The sequence below is a fragment of the Canis lupus genome, chromosome 34 (genome assembly GCF_048164855.1).
Source record: "Canis lupus baileyi chromosome 34, mCanLup2.hap1, whole genome shotgun sequence".
NCBI classification, from domain to species: domain Eukaryota; kingdom Metazoa; phylum Chordata; class Mammalia; order Carnivora; family Canidae; genus Canis; species Canis lupus.
In genome coordinates, this window is record NC_132871.1 from 23,464,155 (window position 1) to 23,492,054 (window position 27,900).

Consider the following 27,900-nt stretch of genomic DNA (forward strand, 5'->3'; position numbering starts at 1 on the left):
AAAGAAAGAAACTGACACGGAGTGACAGTTTTATCAGTGAACTGCAGGTTTCTGAGGAAAAACCCAAAGAGATCTGGAAAATAAAGTGTTACTAGTAACCCTTTAATATTGGGCTTCTTCAAAGGTACTGATTGCGAACAGCCTTTTCAAATATATATTTAGAGAACCACCATATCCAAATGACTCTCATTTCATTTTTTTTTCTAAATTGATTTATGCATGAGAGGCACAGGTAGAGAGAGAAGCAGGCTCCCTGCGGGGGAGGGAGGGAGCCTGATGTGGGACTCAATCCCGGGACCCCAGGATCACACCCTGAGGTGAAGGCAGATGCTCAGCCGCTGAGCCACCCAGGCATCCCATCTCATTTCATTTGAATGAATGAATATACAAGATACTTATTATAACGTTTGGGTAGCAATTTTGAAACCATGGTAAAATAGTCAAGTGACCAGGAGTGAACAGTTAAACAGGAACAGAGTGGATCAGTGCAGACAGAAAAAAAAAATCATAATAATGAGCATACTTTTAAGATTCAAGACAAATCCTAAAAGATTTAGGTAGAGTGTTGAAATATGGGTTGCTTGTGAATTATTGGTGAAGAGTTTCTATTAAGCTATGGATTTAAACTACACCAAGGAGATATTCAGGTTATATTCAGGAAAAAACTTCCCAATATCAAAGGCTGTTAAATGGTAGCAATTATAAAGTAAACTCACAAGTCAAAAGAAAAATACTAACCCTTACATTAGAGTTCTGAATGTAATTACCTCCAAACACACTGCCAGATGGCTACACAAGAATGATGGTCCCATCTGACCCACTGTAACGAGCAGGGAGGAGAGAGATTTTAGGAAATGCTTTTCCCATGGTGTGTGTGTGTGTGGTGGTGGGGGTGGTGGTGCTGGAAACAGAAGTCTAAGGTAAAGGGTTCTACTTATGGGAAATCCTACTAACGAACTTGGAAGATTTGACTAGTCTTGGGAGCAATGCCATTTGCACTCAAGTCACTGCTTTTTGGAAAAATGAAGAGACATATCCTACGATAGCTCTCATAATATTCTTTTCATAAAGTCCAAATTGTCAGAATACTCTTAAAGTGTTTCTGTCACCAAATTTTCTTAACGGCGGGGGGGGGTTAAATTTGAATACTATGTTCAGTCAAAATGTTCTACATTGATCTACTGAGCAACACTAAGGAGAAAAAAGACAAGACACTTTGCATCACAATTTAAAATGTGCAAGGAAATTAATTAGGATAAATATTTATTTCCACATAACATTTCTTAGTTGTGAAAAACACAATATCCTAGTCACATTTACACATTACTTGAACTTTGCAATAAATTACATTCAAGATATTCAGTAATTTTGACCAGGAATCTGAAATTAGGAGGAAATATATAACACTACATTTTTTTCTTATATTTTATATGATTTCAAAATATTAGGATTAACATAGAGATAGCATTAAAATTCACACAAGAACAAAATGACTATAAAAATACTCAGAAATACAGAATTTCATTGGGTATGATTGCTTATTCAAATAAGTGATCATGTGAAGGTTTTAATTCACCATGATCATTTGTAACAGAACAGTTTTTAATATATTAAAACACTAGGAGGCTGCTTTGGGGACTAACTGGCATGTACAGCTAGTCTAAATCATAAAACAATGGGAATGTTTACAATGTAGTATCTGTATTATAAAACACACAAAGGTAACACACTTGGAATGGAAAGTTTTTGTAATTTTCCTTGGCATTTATAAACACAGGCTGTATTAGCTGCGAATTATTCTTATATTTTTTTAGGTTTACATTCCATAAAAGAAGTGGCTCCTTAAAAGACTGAGGGGAATTTTCAGAAATATCAAAATGTTTAATCTGATGGAGGCTTTGTTGGGGTTTTCTATTTCCCTCATAAGCTTGATCACAAGAGGATTTTTTTTTTTTTTTACTTTTCATGTACACTTATGTACAGAATATGTAATTAATAGCTTGGAAAAGCCGCAGAGCTCTGAATTATTGTAAAATTGGACACTGCAGATTATAAGATTGATGATCACTGGTCCTTCTTAGGAAATAAGAGTATTACAAGATTTCATCTTTATTAACTTCACATTATCTAAAATGGAATGAAATACCGTATTTTTAGTAATGTTCAAAAACTCTTAACTTTCCTTCCTCTTGTGAAAGCTTAGTAAAAATGCATTCTTTCATATGGACTGAAATATCTACAGAACCTTCTCAAACAGAATCTGAAATATTCATTTAAAAGATTATTTTTCTGCAACATGCATTCAATTAAAAAGTGGAAAAGAGCTTTGCAGAAGAAAAAAATATAGTTGGAGACCTGTCAGCCTAACATTAGAACATGATTCAGAAGCAGCATTAAGCAGTACGTGACCTTTAGCAGCAGAATAACTATACAGGAGTGAAATTCCATGTACAAGGACTCACCACGTGGCCTTCCGTGAATATGTATATGATAGGTTTATTTGGAAAACATTTGTTTTTAATGGGAGAGAAATTTAACGGCATATTTCTGATAAAGGTTTATATTCAAAATCTCACAAAACTTACAAAGTTTTCCTGAAGCATTTCATAACAAGCCTAGTATTTGGTGGTGTAATCACAACTTGAATTGTTAAGCAAACACTACTTGACTCTGGTTAGTTTCTGATTCTTTTAAACAAATTGTTTAAACCTTATGTAAAAGGTTTCTACATATGTTTTCAAATGACTTTAAGTTTTAGTCACATATAAACTCTTAAGTATTAAATGTATCATAATAAATCAAGGAAATGCACAAATACAATTATTAAAAAATGCTTCCAAACTAACCTTTTTGATTTGGGTTTTTTGTTGGTTTTTTTTTTTTTTTTTTGAAATAAGTCACTAATGCTAAGCTATAAAAAATAAAAAGCAGTTAAGACTACCTTTCAAAATTCTTCCGAATGAAATGACCAGGTAGCTTCAGGTCACTAAAGTAGGAAAATACAAACTAGGTAAATAGGACATCTCTTTAAGAAAGCTATTGCTCTCATCGAACTAACGATGAGAATCCAGTGTTTACAAATGTCTAACGTACAGCAAGGAGCACAGAGATTTTTGCATCAGCTACTGTATATGCTCACAAGGGCGTCTCACTGTTCAGAAGTTTAAACACAGAAATGAAACAAGGATCGCACTACTTACAGTATGAAGGTGGATTTGGGATGAGAGACAGAATTTACAATACATGATCAAAGCAGTTTTATTAATAATTGTGGCACTCTTCTCATATATATGTAAAAAATAAATTGAAGATCAAGTCATAGACAAGTCTCCCTGTCAACACCTTTCCCTGAGTCAGCTTTCTTCTCTTTTCGGCTTTCGATGCTACAGGGGGGGAAACAAAAGGAGAAATGGATTATTGCCATCCCGCACGGCTCCTGTGAGATCTGCTTGCCCTGACTCAAAACCCGTCAACCCGACGCACCCCGGCCCTTAGCATCGCTGCTCTTTCACGCTGCGAAGCGTAGACAGGCGGCAATTCAGACCCCCTGCCCTCTTCCGAGAGGTAGAGGCCAGGAACCGCAGGAAGGGGGGAGATGCCAAAAAGTGGGAGCGCGAACCCAGACAAGACATCGTAAGACCGTTCCAAGGCATGCAGGCTGGAGGCAAGCTCGCGCGGTCAGCGTCCCCCCCACCCCAGGGCGACCGGCACGGCCCCGCGTCTACACCGGCTGCCCCACCCTCAGGCACGGCCCCGCGTCTACACTGGCTGCCCCACCCTCGGGCACGGCCCCCGCGTCTACACTGGCTGCCCTACCCTCGGGCACGGCCCCCGCGTCTACACCGGCTGCCCCACCCTCAGGCACGGCCCTGCGTCTACACTGGCTGCCCCACCCTCGGGCACAGCCCCGCGTCTACACTGGCTGCCCCACCCTCGGGCACCGCCCCCGCGTCTACACCGGCGGAGCCACAGCAGGTGTTTGGGGGCCGCCTTCAGAGGCCGGGTCTGGTCTTGGGGGGCGCGGCGGGGTGTTCGTCAGGACGGTGCTCCCCCCACCCCCCCGGGCAGTCCTCCCGGTGCCCCGAGCCCCGCCCCGCTGGCTTGAGCCCTGGGCGAGAGGCGACAAGACGCCGCCGGTCTACACCTCTCTTCCTTCTCCCGGGAGCACCTTCCCTGCTTTTCTGCTCCAGGTTTCCTGGAACATTCCAGTGCCGAGCTCGGGGGCGGGCAGCTCCGCCCCCCCCCCCCCCCCGGTCCCTCCCTGTCACCCGCGGGGCCCCGAGCTGGGCAGGCTGCGCCCCGGCGCCGGGACTGGGTGCCGCCCCCCCCCCCCCACCGCGCCAAACCCTTGCTGCGGGGAAGCCGTGGTGCGGGGACTCTGCCCAAAGGCGTCGAGCGACGGTTCACACCTCCTTCCCCCTGCGGCCTCCTTTTCTTCGTGGTCAGCGACGTGCCACATTCTCCGAGTGTGCTTTTGGAATGGTCCCCCCCGCCCCCCCCTTCAGGTGAGCAACAGGCCTTCTTGGGCTGCTACCCCCCCCCCCCCCCGTCAGGCAAGCAACAGGCCTTCTGGGCTGCTACCCCCCCCTTCAGGTGAGCAACAGGCCTTCTGGGCACCCACGCCCCCCTTCAGGTGAGCAACAGGCCTTCCAGGCTCTTACCCTCTCCCCGCCCCCTTCAGGTGAGCAGCAGGCCTTCTGGGCTGTCCCCCCCTCCGGAGCCCCCCCTGGGGCCGCAGGTGAGCAGCGCCCCCCCCCCCCCCACCCGCCAGCGCCGGGACAGCGCGCCCAGGACCGTGCGGGGCCTGGACTCTGCTCTTAACCCCTCCCTCGGCAAGACGCACTGTCTCCTACTGTAAGTGCCTTTCACGTGACAAGTGCCCACTGCCCTACTTTCCCAGGTGACGGCTCCTGGGCTTCCCGGGCCTCCCCCGTGCGGAGGTCACCGCGCCCCGCGGGACCTGGGCCCAGTTACCGAACCCCTCGGGGACTCGGCGTCCTCATCTGGCAGTTACTTTGGGACTCTTGGGTCCCTACATTCTCTCGGGGCTCGAACGCGGCATTCGGGGGCCGCTGATCTCCGTCACCAGCAAGACGCAGTGGCCGGTCCCCGCCGGGTCGCCGACAGCAGGGGCGAGGCTCACGGGCCCCTGTGCGCACAGGCGCAGTTCCCGGGGCGCCGCGCTCCGCCCCGAAACCTGGTTACCGACCAGCACGCGGCAAGGGCACCGGTAGCGACCGGGCGGTGGAAAAGCCACATTCAGAAGGTTGGCCCAATTCACAGGACTGGTTCTTCCCGGTGCCCTGCTTTGGTCATACTGATTGTTTGGTTACAAAACCATAACCAAGCAAGTGACCGGAGGCGTCTCCCCCTTCTTTAAAAACCGGTGGTTGGGGTATCAGATGAGATTTCAACCCACTATGAAGCATTTTATCACCAGCTCAAGATTTCTATGAAAAATATTATCGACTGAACCTATCTTCTTACTATTACTCTCTTTATTCCGTGTTTCGGTCATTTTTCAAGACTCCAATCAATTCGAAACTTGCATTGTAATCAATATATTACTTACATTTATTAAATATGTATCATATCTATGATATGCTATTGCAATAGGCATACGTTACACATCTATCATATAGCAGGTCCTCTACAAAGCCCAGGGGACACGAGACAGATGAGACATTGCCCTGCCTTTGAAGAGTTACAGTATAAAATATAAGGAAATAGTATTTCAGAAGAGAGCAGAATGTGATTTCCTACCTTCATGCTGCCAAGCGATCTATGAAAACTGTTATATTTCAATCACACCAAAATAGTTGTTATGAACAACATTTACCAAGCGGTCATGAGAGGGCACAGGCCTAGGAAATCAGAGCAAAGGAGAACCCAGGATATAAGAAGGTGGTGGGAGTCGGTGGCCAGAGGAGAGCAGAGAAGGTGATCTCAGAGCCTTGCCTCTGCCACCAGCGCAAAACCAAGTGCTGTTTTTTGGGGTTTGTTTGTTTGTTTGTTTGTTTGTTTGTTTTTTCCAGTGTTGCCAGCTACCTTCCCAAGAAATGTCAATCTTGGGTGTCAGTTTTATATAAGACATAGCAGTTGCTCACCTATTCTGATGCAGTATGGTTTTTAATGAGACCTATTTCTGCCAAGCCAATTCAATAAGCCACAGAGGAGACTGTCACATGACTGCACTGTTGAACAAGGATCAGATTAGACATCTTACAGATGTGGTCAAATTTGCAATTAGTTCTTAGATCCTTCTTTCAGTCAGCCTGGATAAAATACTATTAACAATGAAAAAGTGAGAGAAATGATGGAGAAAATACAACTGCTATTCTAAACTCCACTAAGGAAAAATATCTGGGCTTCTCTGATACTCTGATAGGCATGCAGGACCAACTGCAAGGGATAGGATGGAGAACAAGTTGGCGGAGGGGGGGGGGTAGGGGGTGGTGTCACAAACTGCAAGGAAGCCAGCTTAGGTCTCAAGAGATAACAGACCCTGGTAACCTGGTCTTTAGGTTTTTGTTTTGTTTGTCAACTGATACTCTAGCAGACATAACATTTTTAGAGTTCCTGGTCATCACCATTCAATGCCTTCAACAGACACATCGTGAGAAGGCAATGGCTTTGGGAGGGCATTGTCATTAGGGTTGGGGGTTTGGGGATTTCTGGAAGCCACACTGTTTCTGCCACTTTCCACTGTTATGGAGATGACATTAACCATGAACCAAGAAATATTTTCACATGGAAATCTACTGATTTTTATCACATCTAAGGGTAAACGTCCATTCACAATAGCTGGAATCTTTTGTTAGTGGTAACATGTTCAAAGAGTTAAGAAGCAAGCGGTTATATCAAAATATAAAGGATGGTCCTAATTAAAATTGGACCTGCTTAAAGCATTTTACATTGTTTTAAAACAGTGAGGTTTTCCTGATGAAAAGCATCACTTGACTTTACTATTTACTTTAAGGAGTACCTAAAATACCATGACATAAAATTTTTTGCTTGAACCAAAGGAAAAGAGAGAAAGTGTTCATACTCTGGATCCATTTAGTGCAGGAAGAAAAGTAATCTGTAAGTTCAGTTGTCTCAAATTTTCCACATATTCCCATGGCTGGCATTTGATTGTGAGCTCATAAACTTGGAGTTCCCATTTAAAAAATCAGAGAAATGCCAAATTTTTAACGTGAGTCCACAAGCACATACTTCAATGGGTTTGAGAAATTACCCTTCTCATAACTTATTTTCTTCCAAGGCTCCTACCCAAACAGAATTAATGTGAGGATGACTCTATCAGACTATAGCAGGGATCTTTGGGAAATGAAGATAAAGCATGTTTCAGAATAAAATATTACTTCTGCTTGAGCCAAGCAAAGAAATACATGAGGATTTTAAAGCCCTGTTACAGACAGAAAACATCAATTAAAAGTCTTTGAGGGAGCCTACTGAGTAACTTATATTAACCTCTAGTATGTGAGAGGTAGTTGTCAGAGAGAGAGAAAGAGAGAGAGGGAGGGAGGGAGGGAGGGAGGGAGAGAGATACAAAGACAGAGAGAGAGATGACTAATCTCCAGCTTTCTGGGATGAAGACTGCACATCACTGTTGGTCTTTTGGGGTTAGAGATGACACCGAAGCAGCATGCCATTTTGGGGTGACAAAAACCAGCAACAAGAGATATTCTGTAAGCCTCATGTAGCATCTTTTCTGAGCCCATGTTTCCAAATATTTCTCATGAAGCCAGATAAAGCTTACAGGTTTGGAAGCATGTAGTGCATAAATGGAAGCTCCCAGCTTTGCAATTTCTTAATTGAAAGGAAAAATTTTCTTTTTCCCAATATAAACATTTGATGTCATTACTAACATAGTTCTATGAGATTTGTTGATTTACATATGATGTATTTATATAAGTCATGTGGGGGAAAAAAACGTTCACTCAAGCTTCAACCTTCTTAAAGAGCTGAGTAGTTATAGGAACACCATAAACAGTCTGATGCTGGATCTAAGCCCAAGACTCTCCATGACTTTTGCCTCCCCAAAACTCACACAGAGAACATAGCTGACCAGGTTTCTAGAAGACACCATTTAACATAAGGGAATACAACCAAGGAATAGGTTTGAGGGAGAGGGTCTTACCTTTGGGGAATCAGCTTCTAGAGTGATTAGGAAGGGGAGCTTATGACAAAAATGTAATATAAAAATTAAGTAGAAAAAGTTAATTTAAAGTCATGAAAATAAAGGAACTTAATAATTAAACACTGTCCCAAATCCCTCAATCACTCTTTAATAAGAAGAGCTATAAGCATAACATAGAGATTCTTCTTCAAGTCAGCATCTAAGAAGACTGGATAGTTTGAACTCTTATTTATAAATTCTGGAAAATTCAATGGAAATCCTGTGATGACTTTATATTTAAGGACACACTCTTCCCCCAGCATGCATTTAAAACTTAGCATCTACAACTGTAGGAGTTGTTTGTAATGTTTGCATGCAGAGAAATAAGAATGCATAGAACTTTCTGGAGTTGAAAGTTTCAGAATAAGGAAGTTAGGGAAGATTTTCAGGGGGTTGGAATAGGGGCCTGGAAATATACTAAATACAAAGTCACCACTGCATGTGCATATGACGTTTCAGAAAGGATAATGGGGGAGTGCAAAATGTGGTCAGACACCTAAGAGGGTCCTGGGAAGTGGGCGATGAGGAAATATAATGACCTCTTACTGCAAAAGAGTGGACCAAATGAATATCCAAAAATGCCATGCATTGGGACTCATTTATAGCACTATTTCTCCCCACTGTCAGAGTTCTGGAGTGAGCTTTTATTTTGAAAGGGAGATGTTGAAAAACCAACAAATGTGTTGATCACAATTTCCACCTACTTTTAAAAAGAACTTTCTGAGCTATATAGACCTAAATTCAATGGTTATCAATACTATTCTCTCACTAATGACGGGGGTCAGTACAAATTCACATTATTTTGGAATTCAAACCTTTTAGAAGGAAAGCTTGACTCCTTATCTTTTGAGTTATCGGCAGTCATCAGAAGGTTCCTCCACAAGGCAGTCTTTGACATTTCATCAGAAATATTGATCACAGATGGATCATCTCTAGATAGTTTACCCAAAATGAAATTAAAAGATTAAATAAGTAACTGCAGTTGTCTAGAGATAGATACTAAATATAGGACAGTCTTGTGCCTTTGTATAGTATTTTTGATAGTTTAAAAATTAGGAGCATTCTCACAGTTACTTTTAAAAATCTATAAAAAATCAAAGATTCTAGTTCTATAGAAACTGATTTTGGCTACAGTTTCCTAATTTATTTCAAATTACAGAGATAAGGTTCTGCGTGTTCACTGCTTAGCCTCCTGTCCTAACATTCGTAGCACAGCAGATCAACTTCAGGCTTCTGCTCACACTCTACAAGGGCTCTCACTAGCTCAGAAAAAAACCTGGTGGATGGAGCACAGGCTCTGTCCTCGCCCTCACCCTCCAACTATATCTCCTGCCATTACACCCCTGCTCCATCCTCTCCAGCCACAATGCAACGGGCGCCTGACTGTTCTGGAACACTCCAGGCTTGCTACTGCCTCAGGGCCTTTTACTTGCTCTTTCTTCTGCCCAGAATGCTCCTTTACATGGTACCACTCTTTCCCTCCTTTGTTTAAATGTCACTTACTCAGAGAGCCCTTTGCTGACTACTCTATTTAAAGTTTCTATTTCCATCCCCTCAGAACACCCTTATCCTTTTTTGCTTTTTGTTTTCATTGCACTTTTCACCATCTAAAGTACTGTGCTATATTACTTGTTCATTTGTTTATTTTCTGCCTACTCGAATATAAGCTTTATGAGGACGAGGATTCTTGACCATTTGAGACTGCTCCCCCAAGACTCAAACAGAGCCTGATGCTTGGTACCCACTCGACAAATATTTGTTGGATAAATGAAGGCAGTCTGTGTTTGGCAGAAGTCTTTCCAAATGACTAGGGGAGTCTGCAATATCAGGATATGTACAATGCTGGGTGCTTTTCTTGCATTTTAAAATGGCACCAATTATAGGTGACATTCAGAACTCTCTAAAATATTCCCAGGGCTAGAAACACAACCAAATAGCAGCAGAGATAAATCATAGGCCAAGTCAAAGAAAGTTTCTAGTGAGAAAACAGCACTCTTCTTACTACACGTGGAAAAGATAGCCTGCTGTAAAAAAACAAAAAAACAAAAAAAAAAAACAAAAACAAAAACAAAAAACATGTTCTAGCAAAATCCTAAGCCGACCTCACATGACCCTCATGAGTGGTTTTGTTCAGAGAGGGCAACAAATTAGACTTTTAAGAGGAACACCAAAGATCCGGAGCAAAACCTTGGGTCTCGTAGGCTTCCTCCCTTCCAGTCTAGACATGTGTTCCTCAAATCCGGCAGTTCTTACTGACTAAAAGCATGAGACCAACCAGCTTCCAAAACAATGTCATGTGAATACATGTTTTTCATGATATTATATGACAAAGAGTCTTGTGAGCAAAAGAGTAGAAAATGCTGGATTAAATAAAATTAAGTAAAAAAAAAAAAAAAATACAGTGCCACTTAGGTTCTTTAGTATGCCAGTGTGCATTCTGAATCTCCAAACTGGAATGCTGTATGGAAATGCACCGAACCAAAAAATCTTTTCCAGACTGGTATCATATGAGACTAAGCTGCTACAAAATACACTTGGGAATATACTGACTGATTCAACGAAAGAATCAACAGGATTTTAAAACTTCAAATATTGCTTAAAAAAAGATAAAATGACTTCCCATGCTTACATGGTAGATAATTATATTTTTAAACCCTAGGGAATGTGATTTTACAGCAGACCCTGAAGATCTAGAAGATTTCAATTTTTTTGTCAACACTATGATAAAAGTATTCTCTCCTTTTTCCTGGCATGGCCTTAAACTACCATTAAGCACTTTGAGATAATATATATGTCTCATATGCATACATACAATTTTTGGCTAAACACTGTCTTTATTATAAAGACAAATAGGCCAAATAAAGTCTTTATTATAATGCTAGAGTTTGCATTCTTTTGCTATGTCTTTGTGCATAAAGAAGATTAGCATATTTTGGAGAGTTACACAAATATTTCCTAAAATGACTGGTACAACTAAGTCCTTCAACTCAGGAAATAGATCATCTCTCTGGAAGTGCCATATTTTAAGAGTAACCTCTCGGAATTCAAATATTTAGTGACTACCTGGCTAATTTATCCTGGTATTGAATCTTGACCTGTCTTTTAATTGCTACTTTTAGAGGATATGAAAGAGAGCTAACATTATAAAATATGAGAAGAAAAGACTACAAGCATGTTTTTGGCCCCCGACCCCGCCTTCATGGTAAGCTATTTAGCCATACTCACACAGTTATCATCAAAACTTCATACTAGGACAGGATAATCTACTCCCCAACTTCAACTTTTTCTATTCTAATGCAGCTTCAACGAACCTTTGTAGGAATCCACATAGTATGCAATTCTTAAGTATATAACAACACATTCCATGACTCAAAGCGAGTGCTTTGACATGTATATCTTACCTATAGTGCCCTTCCAATGGGAGCTGTACCGTGCCCTCATCTTCCATAGCTAGCATACTTTGTTCTTCCTAGAAAGACAAATGTAAAATATATAAAGTGAACCTGATGAGTCTCCATTTTACATTAAAGAAGAAACACAGATTAATGTTTCACTATCTCATTAACCTCAGGACCTTCCACTTTGTTTGCATTTATTAATGCTAGCACAGGTCCTTTCAATAAAGCACCAGCTACTAAGAACATAAGTAATTAATGAGAGTCTCATACCACAAAGTAATTTAAATGCTAACAACAATCTCCTTCATGTCACTCAATGTAAAACATGGTTAATTTCCAAGCAGATTTTTTTTTTTTAAATCTAAATTTTAAAAGGAAAAATGTATGGGCAATGTAATTGTTTTCATTGCTATAAAGTTTAAATTACAATCCCAGAATGCTCTGTTAGAAGGGACTGAGGGATATATTTAGAGCAGTGGTTCTCAAAATTTACATCAGAATCACCTAGAGGGCTTTAAAAAAATACAGATTGCTAGGCCCCACTTCCAGAGTCTGTTTCCTACGTCTGGCATAGGGTCCAGGAATTTACATTTCTAGTAAGTTTCCAGGTGATCCTGGTCTAAGGACTGCATTTGGAGAACTACTCTAGAGACTTTTTCTGAGACAGGAAAAGATACCTTCCAATATGGATCAAAACACAGGTGTGCTTTCCACTAGACACATTTTAGGCTTTTTGTTTTATGCCTCAGATTTCTTCTTATAATAACAATATCCTACCCTTCCCTAAAGGGTAGATATACTTAATATATTCATTTCTTGATATGTAACACTTTAAATTCGTATCTTTAGGAGAAAGATAATCTTATCCTACCACACTGAAATGTCCTGGTTTAATTTTCAGTAATGTTATCAACCTTTTTCCAGGCACCAAAAAAATTTTAGTTATCTATAGGTTATATAGCTCCTATGGAATGCATTTATTTTCAAATGGGTCAATTAGCAATTCCCAAGTTCAGGAAACTATTTAAGACCATTTACGAATGTTAGAATCATTAGTTCTAACTCCAGAAATGGAATTTTATTTACTTTTTTTGTTTGAGTACAGTTGACACCCCACGCTACAGTAGTTTCAGGTGTACACATTCAACATCTCTATATGTTATGCTATGCCCACAAGTGTAGCTACCATCTGTCACCATAGGACACTGTTACACTACCACTGACTATATTCCCTATGCTCTGCCTTTTATTCCATGACTTACTCATTTCATAACCAGGAGCCTGTATCTCCCACTTCCTTTCACTGATTTTGCCCATCCCCCCACACCTCTTCCCTCTGGCAACCATGTTTGTTCTCTACATTTATTGCTCTGGTTCTGCTTTTTCTTTGTTTATTCATTTGTTTGGTTTTTTTAGATTCCATGTATGAGTGAAATTATATGGCATCTGTCTTTCTTAGGCCAACATTTCACTTAGCATACTACCCTCTAGGCGCATCCATGTTGTCGCTAATGGCAAGATCTTATTCCTTTTTTATGGCTGCATGACAGCACAAATGGAATTTTAAGTTAGAGATGAAGAGTTAGAGAAAAAAGAATGACCCTAGAGGGGTCATCCCTCTTCAGTAGCTTATCAGTAGCTTGGCTGATCTGAATCAGCTTCTAGAAATACATGACCTTTGGCTGATGTGATGTCATTTCTGGCAGGCAAGGCCATTCCTACTATCATCCTCAGTATGCAGCCCTTTGCCTCAAATTGCATCCTGCCTCTGAAGAGTCCTTGCCATATTTCTTGTTAAAGAGACAGTGGTTTCTTGAGCCTATTCAGCTAACCTATGAATATAAAATGTAATGTGGGGGCAGGTCTCATTTTCATTCTTGGAGTGCTCTCTGTGCTCATCCAACCTAGTGACCAAGGCAGGATCCCCTCTGCTGGGACCTTAACCATGCTGCATCCAGATATCTATGCCCAGTCTCTGCTGTGTAATAATGGAAAGGCCAGTCTCTGCTGTGTAATAATGGAACCACATGATTCCACTACTTCTCTGCTTTTAAGTTCCTGCCCTCCCCAACCATAAACCCTTTGTTACATTTATACTCTGTGGTACTAATGGCACATGTCTGTTCCTGCTTTACATTACAGAAATAAATCCCATTCTCTTTTTCTATTGTTCTTCAAGAATATTTTTATATCATCTGATATACTTTATTGTTTGTGTATGATTCCTATTTCTCTTGTCATTGGCAGTACTATTTATTAAAACTAATTCAAAACGAGTAGACAGTGTCATTGGTTTGAAATTACACGTTAGCATTTGAGCAGAGCTAATGTGCAGCCTGGAAATAAGGCATGCCTTGCAAATGGGTTAGTCACTATATATGGAGCATAATACATATGTCATATTAACTCATATGCACAACATTGAGGCCATGGATTGAGCATATGTATTCTTTCAGGTAAAAAGTTTACTTTTTCTACAGAAAACATTACCTTAATACACGGAGGGACACAAGGAGAAAATATTTAGTGATTCCCAAATGCTGTTTAAGTAAAACCAATATACATACAAAATGCAATTCTTTTCTCGGTTGTCCACTGGAAGGTAAGCTTGGTATCTAGTATGTTTTCTGACCAACTTGGAATAAGATGTCAAGAAGGCATTAGAAAGGTTTAATAAAGAGTAAAGTTAAAAGAGAGAGAGACAGAGAGACAGAGAGAGAGAGAGAGACAACAGTGCCATGAGTACTTAGGTTACCTGGCTGCAGAAACCTAAGGCTGAAGATTCTATGTAACAGCAAAAAATTGGACCAAAGCTTTGGGAACAATTTTGTTTTTTCCTCAGATGATTTTCCACTTTTCTCTCAAATTGCTTTCAATAATTATTTTGCACTCTGTGGCTTGTTAGCATGTGTGGGCTTTATACTAGTCATAATTCTATCCAAACAAAAACTCATCACCTCTAAAGATAGCATTTCCAAGCCATGCTTATCTGAAGAGAAGGGTGGCATAGCAGCCGCTGCCTTCAGTGCCAGAAGGAAGCTGGGTGGGCCCCAGAGCTCAGGGATGGAGGGCCGGCTGCATCCCAGGCAGCACTGTGAGGAAGCCAAAAATCTGAGACTTTCTGGGGAGGAACAGTCAAATCAGGCATTGGCCGTCACGACAATGACAACCTAGTTTATCTCAATCATACAGGAAAAGAGAGTGAGAGCACAAAGCTAACTGGGTAGCCATCAGTTTATAAGTCAGAAGTACCTTAAAATGAGTTCCATTTAGCACTTCATTTACACAGGGGTCCATCAAAAATATGCCGAGTTCTACAACATGGTGAAGACGTTAAAGGATGATGATCAAAGTTTCCCCAAGAACATTTGAAGGATTTCACCAATTTGACTAGAGAACTATTCATGCTGTGATTCGAATGCCATCTTTTAATGAAAGCATTTTTCAGATACTACATAAGTGAAGGATGGTTAATGTTATACCCAGTGAAAGGTAGGAACATTGAGGCTTAAAAAAATGTATCCAATCAATAGCACACAAACACTCACTGAGCATGCATTATGTGCTAGGCACACAGTGAATAATAACCCAGGAGCTACTCATGAGTCCATTTATCAAATAGGTATTAAGCATAATATACATGACAGTAGCCTGCTAGGTCCTGGTGACTTAGCAATGAAAAGACATACACTGTACTCTCAGAGGAGGAGAAGGATCACTGTACAAAATACAGGAAGAGAAGAAGCAGTATCTGAGCCAGTCTTATTTGATCAGTTTAGTAGACGAAAGGAAAAAACTCTAGAAACAATGTAGGCCAAGAATAAAAAGAAATAAATAAGATAATTAACACCTAGCCGGGCTAGAGCCAAAGGCTCGTGCTAAAGTGAAAAATAAAATTGAAGTTAAATTGTAGTGTGTTTTGGGGTGCCTGGGTGGCTCAGTCAGTCAAGCGTCTGCCTTTCTGCTCAGGTCATGATCCCAGGATCCTGGGATTGGGCCTGCGGCGTGTTTTGATTAGTAGGGTGTACGGATCTGAATTATATTTTGTAATAGCATAAAAAATTATTCATATATCATGACAAATGCTCTACCTTTAGTGAAACAGGTAGCATTTGCTACTATATCCATTTCTCAGGTAAAATCTGTATCATTGTAGGAACCCTCAAATAGCTCTTAGTACAAAAAACAGCAGACAGCCAATGTTCACAGAGATGGTTAGAATATTAGAGAAAATATTCAGCAATTTTAGAATTCATAGATCTTAAAAATGGAAGGGACTTTAGCAATCAAGTCTGACCCCTTGATTTTATCCAAGAGGAAAACTAAGTCTATGGAACATAAGAAGTATCAGACCACTTTCTTCTTTGATTACTAATAGAATAGATAATGCTGCAAACATTAAATATACAAACACACACACAATATTCTGAAAGCCATAAAATGTTATGTGTCTAAGAGGTACGTATTAAAATTTCCAATAGATAGAAGAACCAGTACATACAACTACTCACTTTAACAATGAAAAAGGGAAAATAGGAAGGAGGAGTTGTTTATATAGAACTCATATAAATAATTGGATGTGACATATGTTTTTTCCAGAATATTTGATTCAATATCTCTAAGTGACTTATCTAAATTATAAAATACAGAACTTTCGATAGAGTAACTTTGGATTTTGAAGATTATATCCTGGAGACATAGATACTGTGGTTTTAGAAAAGGCCTTCTTTCAAATTTTAGCATGTATCAGAAGGGATTGGAGGCCTCGTTAACACAGATTCCTGGGCCTATCCATAGAGTTTTGATTCAATAGGTCTGGAATGCAGTCTAAGAATTTGCATTTCTAACAAGTTGCCAGGTGTTGGCTGAAACAGCAGAAGTCCTAGAACTATACTTTCAAAATCACTGCTTGATGAAGAATATGCTTGCCTCACTCTAAGATTCAATTAGAAATAAAATTTGCCCATGTAATAATTAGGCCATGCTTCCCCAACCCACAGTCATTTCTCATCTTTCTTAGCAGTAAGGCCTACTCTGTAATTTGTTTAATTGCACTTGTTCTTAGTTTGCTTTTGCATCTTCTTGGCCTTGCTCATGATCCTTCTTCCTACAGATCACAAATCTTACTTGCCTCTTTTTGTTTTTTCCCATAGCATATATGTTAGAGTGAACCTCCCGTAAACCAAGAAGTGTCAATATGATCACTGCCCAGAGCTGATTTTCCAGGATTTATCTAACATTAACTGCCTTCTACCCTCACCCAGGAACAAACATTCTGCTGGGGCTTTCTGCTTTTAACAGCAGCCCTTTTGTCAAATGTGTACAATGTCCTGGAGAATATTTAAGTAGGAAGGAAAGCATGTTGGTACTCTGAGCACATTTGGACATCCAGAATTTGATTCTGCAGTCTTCCCTTTACACAGAGCAATGTGCAAAATGTCAGGGTTCCAATATTCATTTCTATCCTGATTATAATCCTTTCTTTCTAAAAACTGAAGCATATGCATATGCATATGCATGAAGTACATGAAAATTTGGAACAGAAGCTCTGCGACCTTGGACTGGCCTGTGTAGCTATTTATTCTGCTTAACTCATTATTGAATTTTAAGGTCAAACTAATGTTTTCTCAATGCCATAAGACCAGAAATGGGCTACTGATAAGAAAACCCTGGAGGATAAAGGTACAAGCTTGTAACTATCATCAAAAGGACAAGAGGTGAGCCTACTTTAAATTCGAGTCTCAGGGAGCTGAACATTTTCTGCTATTTACCATCTTTCCAGATCACAATCAAAGTTACTCAATTAATTTGAGCAATTGCAGAAATGCGGCATTTCTGGAGAACTTATCCATTTACCACCTGAATGCACAATTTCTCAGAAGACTAAGCCTTGGTATAAGATGCCACAGTAAGAAGATCACATCCATCAGGAGTCCATAGCCTCAAGAAAATAAAATACTGAGATCTGAGTGACCAAATAGAAAACTAAGCAGAATTTAAGTTCTAGTGCAATCCTTCTTAAATCTTCCTGTTCACTATACTGATCATACACTTTTAGTAACTAATTCCAAGTTAGAAAGTGAACATCTTTACACTTCCTTTTGTTTCGCCAGTTATCAGATGGAGAATTATCTCTCTTTACACTGGTCAGGACTATATTTAAATATTCAATAACGAATTGTGTCTTTGCTGTGTTATTGATTCCCTTGTTTCTTTCCATGCACTGAGATTCTCATGAACAGATCATCACATAAATCTATCTCAGACAGGAAATCAAAGCAGGAAAATAAAGCAAAATTACATTTATAAGATACTGCCTTAGTATACTTAATAGTATTCTCATTCTCAGAAAGACTGAAGGGAAGCTCATGGTCAATGAGTTTTATATTCAAGATAATCTTCTCTGGAACTTAGACTTTCTTGGGAATTGTCTTCAACCTGCATAATTTTAATTACGTCAGGTATGGATAATTTAAGCCTGCAGAATTTTTATATTCCAGTGTCCATCTTATTTCCATTCAATTTATACCAAATTCCATCATATTGTTCTTGAACAGTATCTGAGGATGATAGCAAACCTTGACTAAAGCCCTAAAAAGAAATATCCTAGTTAAGGCATTATTTTAAAAAATCTCTCATACTTCAATAAGAATATGTCAAATAGAAAAACAAAGAAATAATGGTAATTTTATAATATGGTATTTTTAACATTGTATTGATATTACTAGAACTATGTTTCTAAGCAATCCTTCTACATTGTTTGGGAAAATTGAAATGATTGCGCAAAATTAAGATATATCATCATGTCATCATGTTCAATCTCTAAGGTGAGAATCCATTGTCAGTGATGGGATGCTACGGAAAAGTAAAGGAATGCCAGCCAGTCACATATTAGATAGCCATATTTGTAAAAACATCTGAGGAGAAATTTCATTAGACTCTGTGGCCTAATCTGGCTTCCCCTAATGACTGAGTAAAACCTAGGACCAATGAAATGTTTGTAAACAAATTCCCCAGAGGAGAGAGGACTATATGCATGGTTTGAGAAACTATGCTGTAAACGGGAAACTGAGCACATGTACAGACCACCGTATAGCAGAAGGAAAAGTAGGAAGAATTCTCACTAAATATTTTCTTTCATCTTCACTTACATGGAAATATTGTTCTTCTGTTCTACAATCAATGGACTCAATCATTCTGGTAAAGGGTATGTTGGTCTTTTTTTTTTTTTTTTTCATTTATACTCTGAGTAGTTTTATAGGAAGCACTTTTTAAAAATATTATGGTTACTAGCCTTCAAAAGAGACCCAGACTTAAACATGAGTTTTAAATATTCCATAAAACTTCAATCATTTTAATGCATGAAACAGAATAGGATAATTCAGTAGCTCACGGAAGTAATTAAATCCCCATATTTTCTCAAACCCCATTTACTCAATCTTAAATCACTTTGAAAGTAGATCAGGTCAACATAAGCATTTCTTCTATTTCAAAAATAACTACTTTTATCTTTTGATTAGAATTAGAATCTTGCCATCAAAACTTTGTTTCCCTAGGAAAATACCAACAGGAATACTGTCTCTCATTCCTTCTCACATATTCAGTCAAAAAGCAACCACGGTGGGGACATACTTTGGAAATACTTAAGCACCAGTAAGGTTCTGCCATTGACAAGGGAGAGAATAAAAAAGCAAAGCTCATGATTTGGATAATGAAGAACAAAGTGTTTGCATATTTCACAAGGGCTTGGTTTTCTCATACAAGATCTGTACTCTCTGTGTGTTCATGTTTCAACTCTGATTTTAAGCATTTATCTTCCAAACATTAAGAGGCCACCTGTGGTTGTTAGTAGCCACTAACTAAAGATAAACACAATGATTTGGTTTTGCAAAGAGCTGTTACTGTGCAAGTGTTCCATTTGCCTCTCTTTGTAAGACATTGATTTCGCTCTGACTTACTTCTTTTTCAGCATCTTCTAGTTTCTTTTTCTTACTCTCAGGCATTAAATCATCCAACCAGCTGAGTTCCCGTTTTGTAAACAAAAAGTCCATCAATTTTCTTACAAATACCAAGGCTAACACCTGAAGCAAATAATAAAATATTTTAAAACAGGGAAAAATAAAAATGGGAAAGGTAGCTTTGTTGTGTGGCTTGTTTTGTTTTGGTTTTGGTTTGGTGGAAATTAGTCATTTTCAGTTAAGACTGAGATTAAAGTGACATTTGAAGACATGTGTGTATAATAGATCTTGTAATTTTGCATCCTTCATTTCCTTTTCTTACCACGTCCCCAGAATAATAGCTTTGATTTTACCCAGTAAAGGAGTCACTTAAAGAAGCCATCTCAAAAAAAAAAAAAAAAAAAAAAAAAAAAAAAAGAAAGAAAAAGAAAAACCTACAACATATATTTGACTGTTTCTCAAATAGATGTAGTTAACAGTTTGCATCATTTTAAATGAACATTAAATCATTCGTATCTGTGCTGATAGTACTTTAAATTATTTATAGTCATTCAAATTTGTTATATTTTTGTATTTGAAATTTATCTGAAATATTTAATGAAATTTAATTTTTAAAAATCCCCTAGTTTTTCAGATTTGCTAGTATATCTTTAATGTTACATTTTGAAAGTTTACATTTTGAAAGTTTACATTTTTCCACCCAACTTCAATTCGTTCAAGCCACTATGAATTTTCAGAATGACAGAGTCAAAACTAATATGAACCACTGAAATTCACATACAATCTCAAATCCTATGTTAGCTTTAGTAGCTAAAGTTTACATCATGGTTTTCCATAATCGTTCAAAATGACTCTACTGTTCCAATTTCAGGTTTATGTGTTTCCAAAGAGAGCAGAAAAATCAGAGGAGGAGAAAAAAAAGTTGACTTAGAAGTTTCATACCATCATGGGAAAGACAATAGCAGCTCTTGAAACTTTTATTATCCACAAAAGGCCAAGGCAACTCATCTGAATAACTGTGAAGAGATGGACTTTTCGAAGTGGTACATGCCTTAGGTATATAAAATCTGGCTGATGTTTTGCAGGCATCCAGAAGAGCTTTATCCTATCAAAGAACTAAAAGATAAACAGACTAAGTTGCTTTTTACAGACAATAAAAGTAGGACAAGTAGATGTTTAATATGGTCCAAAGTATCATACATCTGGATCACACTTAAGTTGACAGTTGACCATCAGGACAAGGAGATTGTTATGCTCTGTGTACACTCTCAAAAGCAGTTTCAGTGTCATAATATCCCACATTTATTAAATATGGAGACAGGCTATAACTTAGAAAAGTTTAAAAATATTAAAGCCAATGTTAAACATTGCTACCTGGGAGAATGTAGCCTTTGAGGGACAAAACATAATCCTCATCCTCTTTCTTATTATCACATTTATGAAGCTCTTCCTCTTATTTGCACACTGAGCACCATGGTCCATTCTCCGTCCTCTTCTTTCCTGAAAGACCTCATCCCTACAATGGCTTCAGCTTTCACATGCTTGTTAGAGACTCCCAGACCTAGGTCTCTACTTCCCCCCTCTCTCTCTCTCCAGAGCTCTCCACCCACATCCTGCTGCTGAGTGGGATGTGTTGACTCTGCTGTTTTGGCCTCGCCACAGTGACCCCCAACAAGGCTTTGAGTCTCTCTTTACAAACACAAACAGCTTGGCCACAAAGATTTAACCTAGATGAATTACTGTTTATCGGCAGTATTTTCCAGAGCTAATTTTGTTAATTTGATTTCTTGTTCAATTTCTTCTAGTGCACTGTCGAACTAGTTACAATTTATAAAATTGCGTTTTATTAAAATTATTTTCATCTGGAACAGTTATTTCTGTTTAAATTTTACCACGAAGACAGTACAATTATTTTTGGACTATATAATGTTCCGCTTTTGATTTTGATTTTTATCTACCAGAGCAGATTTTCTCAATTCAAATTTTATAGATTAAATTCTCACAAGAAGCTTAAAGTTTCGATCACATTTCACTCACTAACAAATTAGGCTGTATGTTACTTTTATGTAGACCATTTTGTTGAATTTTTCTCAGGCCGATTTTTTTATAGTTTCCAATGCTTCCAATAAGAAGTGATTATTTAGAAAATGATGGTTTCAATCACTGTCAGTTCTATTCCATACCTAGTCCTATATCTATTATGCATCTTCAAAAGAATGATATTTGATTTTATTTCTTGGCTAACTTATGAAAAAAATTGTAGGCAATTCTCATCAAATATTTCAAAATTACTCTAATATGCTGAGGGGCAAATATCCATAGTGTTAAATGTTAGAGTTGAACATCCTTTTTTTAAACCAAAACTTGTCTGTGTGTGTGTTATGTGTGTGTAATAGGAATCTCAAACTCAGCATATCCATCTTTCCTTCTGTGTTCCTTGACTTATGACACAGCCTGCCTGACCTCCTTTCTTCCCTCAGTCATCTAAACCAGAATCATACGTAGCTTAGTTCATCTACTGTTCATGTATTTATTTATATTCATTAATGCCTTCCAAAATCATTTATCAAAAACCTTCTAGGCAAGTACCAAGTGCTGACTTTCTTTTTCTTGGTTCATCCTTCTCCATATTGTCTCCAAATATTTCATTAGGTCTTCTTATTCTTATCTCCTAAATATCTCTGTAAATTACATGTCATTAAACAAACAAAATTTGGTGATTGGTGGAGGTGGGAATAGGGGAGAAATAAAGTAAAATCCTCTGGCTTATAACTGAATGTTTCAGTTTCTATAGAACTCGTTTTTCCCAGCCACCATTTCTCCATTTGTGAAGCTGTTATTGCATAAGTGTACTTCAGTGTGTGGGTGCTTCAATTGTTATTGTCTAAATGGCACATTTGCTTTACTTTGGATTCCTGAAGTGTTGGAATGAATATAGATGTGGTTATATATCTGAGTACAGAAACAGCATTCATAAGAACACTGTGATCTGTTTTTTCTGCCATGTTGCACAGTGAGAAGCCTAGATAATATGTTTCATAATATTGCCAAACAGTCAGGTAGCATATAGGCTCCTTCAACATATAGGGCAACTAATTAACATGCCCCTTCGATTGTTGGCACTCAGCACATGCATATTACTACTCAAGTAATGATAATCAGGATATATATATCCTGAGTTTTACACTTAACTTTCACCTTTTCCTAATATCAATATTCCGTTCCCCCACCCAGTTGGCCACAAAATCCCAAATAGGAATTTCAACTTCCCGAGTTCGAGGTTCACTTCAATTTTCACTAACCTGGTATCTCAGTGTGAGACCCAGCTTACCGTTTCATTTGTGCTATTTAATGCTCATTATACTTTTCTCATGGGACGTTAATAATGTTTTCCTCAATTTTCATTTGAGAGATTCACACCCCAAATAATTCCAAAACTTGACATTCTTGTTTAGTTCTAAACCTCATGGGTATAAAATCATGTGAGTGGAATTAGGGGGAAAAATCTGTTGCAACCTATCAAAATGATTTTACTTTGTTTCTTAAACTTCTGCTGCTGTATTTATGTGAGCCTGGGGCCTGATAATAAATACTTTTCACTTACAGATGAAATTAGTACTCGTGGAACTTTTGCCAAAGGCAAAAAAAACAGTAAAACAAATAAACAAAACCTCTTCAGTACTCTTCTCTATCTGCCTTACCAAACCAATTCTTTCAAAATACAGTTTTCATACATTTTCATACTTTTCATGAAATTATAAATGAACAAATTACATCTAATTAGAGTAAAATTTAAATGCATAACACACTTCTCAACCATTTCCCTCTCCCAAGTAAATTTTACTCTGCATCAGAAGAGCAGTCATAGTATCTATTTTGGGTGTCCAATGAGCTTTCAATGACTTCATATTGAAATTTTGCTTCAGTTCTGACATCTAGTACTTTCCTAAAGCTGAGGTGCTTTGTCTTCTCCCAAAGTGAGAAACTGCTTGCTTGTTCATTCCGGAAGAGAGTTCCTGTGCTGCATGTCCTCTAGTGTCAAGAGTTTACCTAAACTACCCCATGATTTTGCTGCCTCGGCATTCATTTTGTTTGGCTAAGCAGCCTGTGGTCACCTGGATCAACACTAGCTCCTCATGTAGGCACTTGTCCTAGATAATAGCCAGCAGGGTCACAAGTAAATACAAGTCCCTAAGACAACTCCCCCAAATGTCCTTGCGATCAACAGTCTCCCCTAACTCCCAGGGCCTTCCCATTCTGTGCTCCTTAGATAAGACCCGCATGGGGCTTACCAAATCCCTGCTCTTTTTATTTGAGTTGATCAATCAGCCATACACCAGGAACCCCAAAGTACTCCACGCACAGATCGTAATAAAGGCACATGGCCCAGGTCTTGATTCTTTCTGTCTGTGCTCTGCCTTGACTTCTGCATACGGCTCCTTAAGGTGTGCCAGGTACTTCCTCCAGGACTTGTGAGTAAAAAATTATCCATTTCAATTTCTCTTGTCGTCTATCCTTGAACTACAGCTTGCCATCCAGCACCCTGTGCCCCCACTTAATGTGTATTAATTTGACAAATTCCTAATAGCCAGGTGACTTTTCTTTCATGTCTCTGAATGGCAATGAGACTAGCTGTGCCATAGAAAAAGCAGTAATTTATGTTTTCCTTTTGGTCAACAAAAAGTAAACTCTACTTTACAATAAATAACCCTCAAAATTAGTCTCCTTTCAAGAAAGTGTAAATATTGTAGATCAATAATGTTCAGTTATAAGACAAGATATTTCAAAGGCAAATTTAAGTAGAAATCTGCCTTGGTCTTTATGTGGCTTTCTTCTCCATGTCTCTGAGCTCATCTTGAGAGATCCATAACTAGTCCATCTTCAAGAGTCTATATTTCCAAATAGTGTCACATCCTGAGATTTCAGGTGGACAGGAGTTTGGGGGAAATACTATTCAAATCACTATAGTATCATGAGCATGAACAATTCACCAACAGCCTCTGCAAAGATTTAGAATACAATCGTGGTCATCTTAAAATATGTCCACAAATTCCTCAATACTGTTCTTTACAAGAAATGAAGTCTAATTTCCCTCCATATGTGCAAGCTGGGCATAATGATTCACCTCTAACAAATAGAAATAAATGGAAGTGATCATGTGTAACTTTTGAGACTAAGTCAAAAGGCACAGTGACTTCACCCTTACTCTCTCTCACATTGCTCACTCCGATGGAAGTTAGCTTCCAGGTCATGAGGGCACTAAAGTGTGGCAAAAAACTGAGGCATCCTTCCAATAGCCACAGAGGAACCGATGCTTTTTTCTACAACTGTGTGATAAGTCTTTTTGGACAAAGGTCCTCCAGTCCTCTTCAAGCCTTCAGCCCTTGTCCACATCCTGACAGCAACCACATGAGCCATCTTGAGCCAGAATCATCTAGCTAATCTGCTCTCAAATTCATGGTCCACACAGACTGTGACATAATGAACATTTGTTGTTTAAAGCCATTAAGTTAATTGTAATTTGTTATGAAATGGTATGTAATTTCTTAATAGAAAATGAATACAACTATATTTATTTAACCAATACTTTCTTAAACAGATAATAAGTTTTCCTTTATATTTTGAAATTGCCTCACCCTATACCTTATTTTTAGTTTAATTTTTAAAGACTTCTATAAAGTTAATTGTATAATAATAGAAAAACAAACATAAAAGGAAAAAAATTACCCAGGATCTCACTACCCTAATACATTGTTTTTATTTCTCTACTTTCCTTCTTGGTCCATTCACATTCACAGCTTTAAAAACCTTTATGGTAGGTTCTGACTTTTTTGCTCTGCATTAAGCCATAAGCATTTTTACCATGTTTTATGGCCGTCATAATTACCAATCTTAAGTGACTGTAACATGGACCACTTAATTATTTTACTGCTGATGGATAATTGGGTTATTTCCAATATTTTGATAGTATGTGTTACAATGAACATCTTTGTACAGTTCTTCTTTTTGCTCCGTATACATGACTACAGTATCAAAGATTAAAAGCATTTGGATATATTTTGAAATATACTGCTATTAACTGTTTTTTAAGAGGGTTCTAAAGTCTAAACCTTATACAGTTTTAATATAACTTATGGTAAACAAAAGTACCTTAAAATTATGAACCAGTTGGAAGAAATTTAACTGTGGTCTGAAAGCTGCTCCTCAGATGATGTCTTTTCCTTAGCTATCACATGATTTAGCACCAATAGACTTAAGATAAGTCATTACAGATGTGCGTGGTTTACTGTAAGCAATTTACCTGAATTCCCTTTAGGGATGAAGCACCCATATAAAGAAACACTCCATATAGCACTGGCATGGGAATGAACTGTAAAAGGACAATTGGAGAAAAGATACAAGTTATTTTTAAATAACTCGTCATGCGATTTTTCACTTACCAAAGAGAAACCCAGAAAAATAAATATTTTAGAAGCAATATAGGGCAGAGCCAGAAGTCCTGGGTTCAAATCCCAGGTCTAGCACTTTTTAGCTGCATAACCGTAAGCTAGTTACTTAAGCTCTCTGTGTCTTAGTTTCCCCATGTGTACCTAAAAAGGGATGGTAATAATAAGGTTGTTACAAATATTTAATAAGTCAAAACCTATAAAGTACATATAAAATATAAAATACATAATAAACAATAAATATCAGCTATTATTATGTACTTTAAGGAAATTTGAATTTTGTTTCACAATGGTAAGATATTTAGATTAAAGGTGAAGAATGGAACTAACAGCTAGATGTTCTGACAGTATTCCAGATATTTGCAAACATGTGGACTGCTCAGTTTTCCTCATTTTATTGGAAGAATTCAGCATAATTGTAGTTCTATAATTACTTATATAACATAGAAATTAATTATTGCAAATGTCCTTGCATAAATGATTAAATATAAGTAAACTTGTATAAATGATTAAATCATTCCATTAGAACTTCCAAATTATAGTCAACTAAAATGAGTTATAATTTAAAATACAAATGACATACCTTGGTAACATATGCCAAAATTCTATGACAAAATAATTACTCTTTAATGCTCTTCAACATGGATTCAATTATTTTAAATGCAAAGAAAATAAATATATACAATGGTGATGATGTCCATGCAGTACATGGAACATTTCATGGAACATGTACTATACAAAACTGCATATGTGGCCCCATGACCATTATGTGGCTCATCTCTGCACCTCTATCTTATCCTGAGCAATGTTAACTGCAAATTCATCGGACAAGAAAATAGAGACTTTATTTCACGTAGGCCTGCAGTGAATTCAGGTCACAAATCAGTTAGAAGTAATGAATCACTTTTCCCTATAACTTGGTAACTATTTCAAAATTATGGTAATAATTAATACATCAAATTTTACTTTCCCTGGCTAAATTTTTTCTGTCTTTAAGGATTCCAAAATAGAGCCCATAACTTCCCCCGTTAAGTTTTATAAACATGGTAAAGAAATTCATCGCTTTTGTCACATGCCGTAAAATATTTGCAAATTGATGGCTTAGATTCAAATGGAATTTCTTAAACAATAATAAATATATTGTTTCCTCTCTCAACTTCATAAAGGCAGCTTTCATTACCTTCAGAATACTGGTCATAAAGACTGACGAACCCATAAGAATAAAAATCATAAGCCCAGTAACCCTTTGCTCCCGAATGCCAAGAAACTTGGGCTGTTCTCCTGGAGCTGAACATTCTGATTCCAGTTTTAAGCTGTTGACATGAGTGATGGACAGGACAGTAGCAGCCACAAACCACGGCAGGCCCATGATGGAGCACACCCCAAGCATGACAGCCACCATCAATAGATCCAGATGGTACCCACAACCTTTCTGTTAAAAGAAAGAAAAGAGGATTCTCATAGGAACTGAATTTAGTATAGAGACAAATGACACCACCACCATGGAACAGTAAGAATAGAAAAGAGATACTATCTTGAGTCTTAGACAACTGATTCTAAAATGCAAAATAAATTAAAGATAAAAAAGTAACAGTCTGAAAATATATAGTCCACTTAAAGAAAAGTTGCAGATGTTCCTATTACAATTATGATTACAGTGACTTCAACCTACTTTAATAGATTTAATGTATGTCTGGGCTAATATTACATTAGTTTCCATTCTATTTCTGTTGGATAATTAAAGTCATTATTAAATACAGTCACTTCTCTTAGTTTCCTTAAATAGGCAAGGTAACTCACAATTCATATATCTACTCATTCATTATTAATTCATACAAAAAATCACCCAACACCATATACCAGGCATCACGTAGAAAACAAAGAGAAAACAGAGTAAGGACTGTCTCCGCAACAGC

General features: G+C 38.2%; 1 protein-coding gene across 7 annotated transcripts in view; it reads right to left on the minus strand.

Moving 5' to 3' along the window:
* Nucleotides 1–1,246: 1,246 nt before the first annotated feature.
* SLC4A10 (solute carrier family 4 member 10) overlaps nucleotides 1,247–27,900 on the minus strand; it is a 285,441-nt gene continuing 258,787 nt past the window's right edge. For 5 of the 7 annotated variants that reach the window (XM_072811530.1, XM_072811534.1, XM_072811529.1 and 2 more), the window contains 7 exons: nucleotides 27,165–27,416; nucleotides 25,840–25,908; nucleotides 20,481–20,654; nucleotides 19,539–19,661; nucleotides 11,584–11,651; nucleotides 8,998–9,114; nucleotides 1,247–3,383 (listed from right to left, as the gene is read on the minus strand). In XM_072811530.1, the coding sequence (XP_072667631.1) occupies nucleotides 3,317–3,383; nucleotides 8,998–9,114; nucleotides 11,584–11,651; nucleotides 19,539–19,661; nucleotides 20,481–20,654; nucleotides 25,840–25,908; nucleotides 27,165–27,416 (870 nt within the window). In that variant the 3' untranslated portion in view covers nucleotides 1,247–3,316. Of the gene's footprint in view, nucleotides 3,384–8,143; nucleotides 8,183–8,997; nucleotides 9,115–11,583; nucleotides 11,652–19,538; nucleotides 19,662–20,480; nucleotides 20,655–25,839; nucleotides 25,909–27,164; nucleotides 27,417–27,900 lie in introns of all 7 variants that reach the window. The other 2 variants (XM_072811532.1, XM_072811531.1) reach the window with 2 other exon arrangements.